Source organism: Nicotiana attenuata, unplaced genomic scaffold, assembly GCF_001879085.1.
Source record: "Nicotiana attenuata strain UT unplaced genomic scaffold, NIATTr2, whole genome shotgun sequence".
Taxonomy (NCBI): Eukaryota; Viridiplantae; Streptophyta; class Magnoliopsida; order Solanales; family Solanaceae; genus Nicotiana; species Nicotiana attenuata.
Genome location: NW_017670544.1, coordinates 197,046 through 206,550, shown reverse-complemented (window position 1 = coordinate 206,550; position 9,505 = coordinate 197,046). Strand labels below are relative to the sequence as shown.

At 36.4% G+C, this 9,505-nt stretch overlaps 1 protein-coding gene and 1 non-coding gene across 2 annotated transcripts; one reads left to right on the top strand and one right to left on the bottom strand.

Annotated features, from left to right (window-relative positions):
• Positions 1-2,247: 2,247 nt before the first annotated feature.
• On the top strand, positions 2,248-2,319 carry TRNAM-CAU. Its single transcript has one exon. It is a non-coding gene; the product is annotated as a tRNA-Met (tRNA).
• A 247-nt stretch (positions 2,320-2,566) lies between these two features.
• LOC109240767 (putative glucose-6-phosphate 1-epimerase) lies at positions 2,567-7,135 on the bottom strand. The gene is made up of 8 exons (XM_019407446.1): positions 6,440-7,135; positions 6,266-6,340; positions 5,773-5,829; positions 5,515-5,678; positions 5,191-5,325; positions 4,527-4,629; positions 3,666-3,765; positions 2,567-3,046 (listed from the first exon to the last, which is right to left on the bottom strand). The coding sequence occupies exons 1-8, from the start codon at positions 6,545-6,547 to the stop codon at positions 2,877-2,879; spliced, it is 912 nt and encodes a 303-aa protein (XP_019262991.1). The 5' UTR covers positions 6,548-7,135; the 3' UTR covers positions 2,567-2,876.
• Between the last annotated feature and the right edge of the window lie 2,370 nt (positions 7,136-9,505).

Genomic DNA, 9,505 nt, shown 5'->3' with positions numbered 1-9,505 from the left:
AAATGGCACCTCAAAGTTGCTCCAAATCGGCTCCAATGGAAGAAAATGGGGTTGAAATGAACTCAACCCCTGATTTAAAAGAACCTCACTGCCTCCAGCATTTCCGCACCTGCGGTCCCCTGACCGCTTCTGTGGTTCCGCAGGTGCGAGCCACTCCACCGCTTCTGCGGTCTTCCTCCAGTTGCCCCAGCCCGCTTCTGCGCTCCTCCTCCCGCAGGTGCGGTCCCGCATCTGCGGCAAAATGACTGCATCTGCGGTACCATGCCTAGCCGCCCAATTCCGCTTCTGCGGCACGAAGGCCGCTTCGCCCTATTTTCGCAGGTGCGATTACACCAGCAACCAGCAACTTCAGCTCCCCCAAAATTCTATTTTCAATCCGTTAACCACCCAGAATTCACCCGAGGCCCTCGGGACTCCAACCAATCATACCAACCAGTCCTAAAACACATTACGGACTTGCTCGAGGCCTCAAATCATATCAAACAACGCTAAAACCAAGAATCGACCTCCAATCCAAGCTTTATGAACTTTAGAATTTCAAACTTCTACTTTCGATGTTTAAACCTATCAAATCATGTCCGATTGACTTCAAATTTTGCACACAAGTCATATTCGACGTTACGGACCTACTCCAACTTCCGGAATCGGATTCCGACCCCGATATCAAAAAGTCCACCTCCGGTCAAACTTCTCAAAAACCTTCAAATTTCTATCTTTAGCCAAATGATTCCAAAATGAGCCACGGACCTCCGAATTCACTTCCGATCGCGCTCCCAACTCCAGAATCACCATATGGAGCTACTCCCTGACTCGAAATCACAAACGGACATCAATAACACTGAAATGCACTTCAACCCAAACTTATAAAATTTCTTCCAAAATGCTAACTTCCACAATAGGCGCCAAAACGCTCCCGGGTCATCCAAAATCTGACGCGGACATATGCCCAAGTCCGAGATCATCATACGAACCTACTGGAACCTTCGAATCCTGATTCCGAGGTCGTTTACTCAAAAATCCGATCTTAGCTAATTCTTTCAACTTAAAGCTTCTGAAATGAGAATTTCCTCTCCAAGTTAACTCCGAACTTCCCGAAATTTAATTCCGACCACGCGTACCAGTCATAATGCCTGAGTTGAAGCTGCTCATGGCCTCGAACTGTTGAATGGCGCGCTAGGGCTCAAAACGACCGGTCGGGTCGTTACAAAAACCATTGTTTTATTTTTACTTTTATTTAGAGAATATTGTATAACCTAGCTAATGCTTTAAATCATTGACAATGGTTTTTCACGTTGGTTGGTAGAATGTTTTGTCAATGTGGAATCTCAAAAAGCACTTCCATCATATCATTATTAAAAAAAAGAAAAAAAGAGGAAAATGATCATCCTATAAATAGTAATAATAATAATAATAATTATTTAGGATAATAGAGATAGTCAACTGCTCTTTTGGGAGTATCCTATAAAAACAGCGACAATTCAACTTGTAATTTCTTTTCACTTAACCATCACAATTTGTCCTCAAATATACAGATTCATATATTTGAAAGGAATTATTCCTTTTGCTTTGTTTTTGATATACATTTGAATCCATGTGTATTGTCTTGTTATTAAGTTTTATTTTTTGAGATTTGACTAGTTTTTGGATTTATTGGTTTGTATCAATGAATATCACAAAAATTCCTTGACCTCTTTTCTAAAAGAAAGACGGTGTGTTGTCGATCAAAGTATGAGCAAATAAATATTTATTTGTAGTTGTTGTAGTACGTTTTTTTCATTTCTTATTCCATTTTTTAATAAGTAATCAATTTTCGACCAGTCAATAGCTCGTGTCGATGATTTTGAAAAACTTTAAGTATATAAAGATTTTAAAATTTAGGCGTTTTTAGCTGTGGAAATAACAATTAGTCTTAAAGGAAAATTCATCGATAAGTTGTCGATTCTCCAAAGAAGCTACTTTGGGAACACAAATCAAACTCATAATTTCATTAAGTCGATTTCAACAATATTTAAATTAACGCCTAGAATTAACAAATTAATGAAATTAGTCCCTCCTTTGAAAATTAAAAACATGAAGATCTCCCTTTGATGGAAAAGTAACCCAAGTATAGTTTTTTGAAGTAGTTCTAATACCCAAGATCTTACTGCAGAGACTAGAAATTACTGGAGAATAAAACAAAAGACTTTATGGGGAAAATTAAAATAAGTGTTATATAATTATATTTTGTTAGAGTTAGTATACCAACATATCAGAGTGGCGCAGCGGAAGCGTGGTGGGCCCATAACCCACAGGTCCCAGGATCGAAACCTGGCTCTGATATTTTAGAGAGCAGCTTCCCTCTTCGCCCAATATTTTTTTGAATCAAACCTTTCTCTGAATTTACATAAACAGCAACAACAATTTAGTGAAATCCCAAGTGGGGTCTGGAGAGGGTAGTGAGTACGCAGACCTTACCCCTACCCTAACGGAGTAGATATGCTGTTTTCCAAAGACTCTCGGCTCAAGAAGACGAAAAGAGACAAATACATTAGGTATTTTTGTGATATAAAGGAGAATACAACATAGCTGCATAAGGTAACTCATTTCTGCAATTTATGAAGTAGCCATTCAAATTACAACAATGTTGAGGGGAAACATTAAAAAGGACCTTTCCCCAATTCCATTACATGTACACATACACAAGAATAACAAATGGAACTTTCAAACATCAATCATCTAAGTACTACAAATTCACACCAATAATACATTGATATTGGTTCTTAGTGTACGACTTCGCTGCTAATATTAAGGAGGCCATACGTTGCATGAATTCTGTGTTTAACTTGGGACGCGAGACTCAGCTCGTGGCTTAGGACATTGTTGTTGTTAGCGATCCTTCAACTTGAAGGCATGACGGACAGTTCCAACCTTCCAGTCCATTCTTCACCTGGCTTCAAGGTGATTGGTTTCTCGATTGCTGCTCCGTCTACACAAAGCATATGTCTGTACTCGTCATCTCCAAAATCTGCTATGGTTTTAGATTTCTTCTCCCATGGATTCCAAACCACTGTCATAGGTTAATGTACAATGTTTAAAGATAATCAGATGCAGTAACTAGATTACTAAACTGAACACATCAGATGTTTTGACACCAGACTACCCAAATCTAAGAAGAAGTGATGAATGAAATGAATATACGGCATGCCAAGACTCTATTAGACATTAGTTACCAGCTTCAACACCTTTATCCTACGTAACTACTTATTTACGAAATCAACTTCAGGAAGTGATGCTTATCAGTTGCTTTCAATCAATTAAGCAATACGGGCTCTGGAGTTTATATCAATAGTCATAGTAACATCCTTCCACAAAGGGATTATATATACAGAAACTCTGCATTGTTGCTTGAAAAATCACCTAAGGACTCTCTATAATGGATCTCTTCTCCTCTCTGATCTTTGTTTCTCTTCATTTTCAGTTTTTCAGCTTTTATTTTCTTATTAAAAAAATCATCAACTACTTGGCAATTAACGACAATCCTCCCATAGTTTAGGTGGCGACTATGTTTGTATGCTTCAGAAATATTTTTGACCATCCCAAGTTGTCTAGAGTGCTGCTATTTATTTATTTATTTTTGGCTTGGTTTTATAGCACATAAGTAAATGCACAAGGACTGTCAAGCTCACCAACATCAGGAAGCCCTTCCCTCTTTATCACAAAAGTCCGCTTTTTCTCATGATCAAAAATTGCTATCACATCTGATGAACTAAGATAAACTCGATCCACCTGCCACAAAGAAAACAAATGCAGATTATCTTTAGTTTGTAGAAAAAGGTGGAGTTACAAATACACAAACCAGTTATATGAAACACAAAATGATCTCATCACACAAGTTCAGTAAATATTATGCTCCCATAGATGATTATCCAGCCAAGGCAGACATTGATTCTACTATTGATCGTCATTTCATTTTTGACTTCATTTGTTTGACTCATTTTTCATTAAAAGGAAGAGAGACAGAAGTTTGAAGCAGGACTAAATTACTGAACTGAAACAAGAAAGTTAAAATTTTAGGGATCAAAACGGTTTGACAATATCATAACCAGTACCTACTGCTACACCCACAGAAATGATCCACAGCTTATGTCATGCTTAGAGCACCAGTGCAAGCAACTTACAATTATTCTAAAACAAATGGGTAAAGAGGGGCAATACGTATACTGTGGCTTACCGCTCGTACTGGATTAGTAGCATAAAGCAACATAAATATTTTTTCAATACATGCTTAGAAGGAGGTAATACTGGGTATGTTGTTGTTGTTGTTGTTGTACATGCTTAGAAGGGGGAGGGGGTGGAGAATCAACATAAGTACGTGTCACCCACCGAGGAGCCAAATATTAAGCAATAGCAGAGAGAAAATTATAGAAAATACAGTGGCTAGCCGAATGGTACTCGAAGCGCCTTATTGAACTATGGCATGTGAGTTTGATATGGCACATGCTGAAAATTACCTCCCTTGCACGATCAAATAGTATGTAACTCCTTACCTCGGTTTCAAATGTTAAGGCATCTCCTTGCTCAGTGAAACGTTCTCTGTTGCACAAGTTGTCAAGGTAGTCAAGAGTCTCCAAGCCTTCCACTCTCACTTCACTGTCATAAGAGCAGTTAGTTTAGCTTTGTTTTCAAGTTCTGAATTGGGAGACTGTACAGTATATGTAATGAAATCCATAAGTTTATCTAGGCCGTTGTTGAAATAGATGAATAGCATGACATAAAATGTGTTTATTTTGCTTTTGGTTTTTAAAAGGCCTGAAATCACCATCAACCACAGCAGATTACGCTCTGTCAGAGATCCATGAGAATTGAACAACACGATATATACCTAGTGATTTTTTAAATTTGAACAGCAAACTTTCTTTGCTGACAGATAGGGAGGGTGATGAAAACATATTCATCCCGCTTTTCCTACGTTATGTTACAGCATTATGCTCCAGAAAGTGTGAGTAACAAAGGGGTATACTCATTTTATAATTGAAAATTTTATCTCATACTCCTACTTCTGTTCATACAAGAATTTGACTGCAGATACTAAGATAGTATGCAAACTTCTCAATACTACATAGCAATGTTTTTATCAGTCTAACGTAGAGTTGGAAAACCATCATTCTATTTAGAAGAATCGTTCAGTCACGAGCTGTTTATGATAGTTACCTGATATCTGAGAGAGCAAAATATGAATGGTATGCAATGGAGAAACTAAACGGCTTGCAATTGACATTTCTGATGCGTGATATCAGGGTAAGAGATCCATCAACAGCCAAAGTTACTCTCAGCCGGAATTCAAAACTAGAGAAAGAAACAAGAGAGAGGACTAACATCAGTAGCTGGACTCACTCGATAGCATGATCAAGACCGAATCACAACAAAATAAATGTATTAGCATACTAATTAAACATTTACAATTATGCTGCCTATTAAGAAAGAAATGGATTATATTGAAAGAATTTCATATTATCTCCAAGATAAAGTTCATACCCATGAGGCCAGACTTTAAGATCGTCGTCAGATGATTTAAGTAGTAAGTCAGTATACGCTTTGCCATTGGAATCATTAGGGTGTAGAGGAGGAGGATTATCATCAATGATCCACATCCTATTTCTGGCAAATCCATGTTGCTCGAGGGAGCCCCGGTTTCCAAACTTCAGAAGTATACATAATATCAGTCACATTTTGAAAATTCAGTATAACTCATATCTAAGGAGGAATATGAAGTGCTTAACAACAGCGATATACCTGTGGGAAACAAATCGGAATTCCTCCCCTCACAGCTGTTGGCGGCTTAAAAGTTGCCTAAAGATGAAGAATCAAAACAAGAAGGATCGTTTTATCAGTTTGTACGTAGCAACAAATTCTCAGTTTCATATAATTTCTTGAGATTACCAAGTTACTTCCACAATTTCTCCTAAAATTCCTTAACTAGACAGACCTAAGAAAACCATGTAATACAGGAAACAGAATGTCACTCTTGGTGAATCTGATAACAAGATTATCACTGGGTAGCAAAATTTTCATCATAATGATACTCATTTAACATTTCCATTAGCCAAGAAATTTCAAAGAAGCTCAGAAATAGCCTGGTTGAACATAAACTTAAAGCAGTTATCACTGCAAGATTAGCGGAAACATGAGTCCTATAAACCTTTCTCCCATAAATCAAATTGAGAAGAACGACAAAAGTACGAAAACCGGGAGGATTGCTTCAGCACAATTGGCTTCAAGAATGTACCTTACTGCTTATAAAAAGTAATTCTTCACCATGGTCATTCTTCCAAGAAAGAACCTGTCCTCCATGCAGGCTAACCTGGATAAAACAATACAAAAACCTCAGTTTCTCAAAGACTTCAGATTATGAACATAGCTTTCAGCCAAATAGAAAGCTTAATCTCAAAAGGAAACTAACTCGAACAGAGGCGCCACGTGGATTTCGAAGCAAAACTTGACCAACTCCATTCTTATCCTTTGCAAATTCTACAGCTTTAGGATCCTTATCTGCTGCAGAATGCTCCATTTCAAGAACACAAATTGGATATCAATAGGAAGAACTAACTTGTGTTTTTCTCTGATAAAACACAGCATAAATCCTGTAACTTTTATACTGACTACACTAATTTCTAAGAAAGACAAATCGACAAACACTTGAGCTGCAATCACTGAAGGCAGTTGAAAATCGGTGCCTTTTCCCTTGATACCTTTCTTGTGACAATCCCAATTTTCCCGTGAACCTCTACCAAAATCCTAACTACCTAATATTAACTACTTCTCCTCTCCACAAATTCAAGACCTAGTTATCTTCTTGAGGAAATTAATGACCATAGAAATCAAGAAATGAACAAAACTTCAGAAATCAGAATTAACTTTTAAATTTTTCAAAAAGAAGCAACCCAAGAATCTATAATTGCCTAGAATTTCAAGAACAAACAAGGGAAATTCAAATTTCTCTAACTAATTATCTTTGAAAAAGGAGAGTAGTAAATTCTTTTGTCGTAGTGGCTTTTGGACTTATTTGCAGCTACTAAAAAAAATATTGAAAAGTCAATATTTGAAATGGAGAATTTGGAGAATTTAGTGTATGTTATGCACATTATGAAAGCTGAGAATTTGTCAGTTCCACACTTAATAAGACGTTGATTACCTGAATTAACGGCCTTTGAAGTCTATCTTTAGTCAAAATATTTGTCCTGTTGACTTTTTCCTTTTTAAACTTTGCCCCCAACTGTTTTTGTTGTGTGAGAAACCTAAAATATTACAAAGAAGAAACTCTGGCTCTCCCTCTCATTATACGTTGTTTACAATTCGAATTATATATGTAAATTAATCTTTTTAACCATATGTTTATAATTAATCTAACCGTTTTGTCACAAAAGATCAATAAGTGTCGTGACGCTATATTGTTTGGTACAAGGGATAAGGAATAATTAGTCTCGTAATTTAAATTTGAGATGAGTTTATCTCATGTTTGGTTAAGATAAAATCCCGAATTAGTTATCCCGTAGTGTTATTCTTATCCTTACCGGAGGGTGAGATAACAATCCTAGGATAAAGGGGAACATCTGCACACAGAAGGAAAAACTGTGGGTACAATGGATACATGCTTACTACATAAAGAGAAATACTATAGGGAGCACAGAGCCAAAGAGTGCATCGTGGATTATCCAGAAGATCTTCAAGGCCAAAAGACAGTTTGAGGATGCTGGATATTCAGAAGAGGAAGTGACTAAGATAGAAAAGTTCACTGTAAAACACATATATAAAGCATTGCAATGGGGTTTCCAGAAGGTGCCATGGAGAAAGTTAGTTTGCAATAACCATGGACTTCCAATGTGGATATTCATCTTAATCTTAAGGTTGGCAATACAAGATAGGCTAGCCACAAAAGAAAGGCTAGCAATCCTAGAAGATACAACATGCTCACTTTGTCAAAGAGAATATGAAACTATACAACACTTGTTCTTTGAATGTGAAATGTCAGCAAATATATGGCAGAATCTTTTACACTGGCAAGGCATCAAGAGAAGGAAGACAGAATGGCAAGAAGAACTACAATGGATAGAGAAGGTGGCCAAAGAGAAAAGTGCAGGAGCAGCAATATGCAGAATGGTACTAGTAGCAGCAGTCTATCACATTTGGCAAGCAAGGAATAATGCCATATTTCAGAAGAAGCAGAGTACTGCAAATGCTATTATCAGATTGATCATCCAAGAAATACATATAAGAGCCAAGCAGTTTTCGAAGCTAGATAGATACATGACTGATATGAATTGGTACCCAGATAGAGTATAAGTGAAGAGGCAGTAGGAGAGTATGTAGTAAGGATAAACATCTCCTAGTTGGGGCTTCATGTCCGGCAGGAGCTCTAATGGGAAGTTCAAATTTTGATAGAGTGTAAATATTTTTACTTGGTAAATAAAATCTTAATTTACCAAAAAAAAAAAAAACAATCGTAGGATAAATAATATCGGGATAATTAATCCTGAGATAATTTGTTTCCCAACCAAACGACCCCTTAGGGATAAAAATAACACTACAATCCTGGGATAACTACTTTTGGAATTAGTTATACCGTAATTTTATCCCAATCAAATATGGGATAAACTCATCTCAAATTTAATTTCGAATTTAATTATCTCTTATCTCCCGTACCAAACGTAATACTAAAGTGCTCATTGTGAACTTCTTGCATAAAGTCCTATGTTCTTGTCGTCAACGTTCGTAACATTTTGCTTATTTGGTCTCGTTATTTCATTCTCATGTTTTCTCTTTGATGGTTTCTTCATTTTAGAAATATTATCTCTGCAATATGATTAGGTCAATTCCAAGGAGGGGAAGAATGAGATATGAACATCGGACTTTTAGATTAAGACCTCCATCCTTGACTAAATAGAAAAAAAAAATTATAAAAAAAGAAGAAAAAACTCCAATATTTTACTAAATAGATTGGAAGTATATCCAAATTCAAGCACAACTTGGATGGCTGATGATTCCAACATAATTTAAGCTCTCGTCAGCAAAGAAAAAAGAGAAATTAAAGATAATTGATGAAGCACATATAAAATATTAAGAAAAATTTAAATATAATTTTCTAAAAAAATTCAAAAATAATTTTCTAAGAAAAAATTTTCTTGAACAAGAGAGCGTGTGGCGGGGAATATAAGGGTATCGAGAGCGAACGGAGAAAACTAATATGCTGTTTAGTTAATAATTGGATTTAATCATATCGCTAATAAGGGTTAATCATTGTTAGTCGTAAATAATTAGCCCATTATTATCAGTTTATGTCGGTCATTTTTTCTTTCGCCTCTTTAGGTGTCCTAAGTGGACTCTAATGGTCAATTTTTTCAGATCTTTATAATAATATTTGACCTTGATTTTTCAATACTTCGAAAGCAAAAGCAGACATTTTAAAAGTATAATAAAGTTCTATTAAAGGAGGGGAACCTTGGCGTAACGGATAAAGTTGCTACCATGT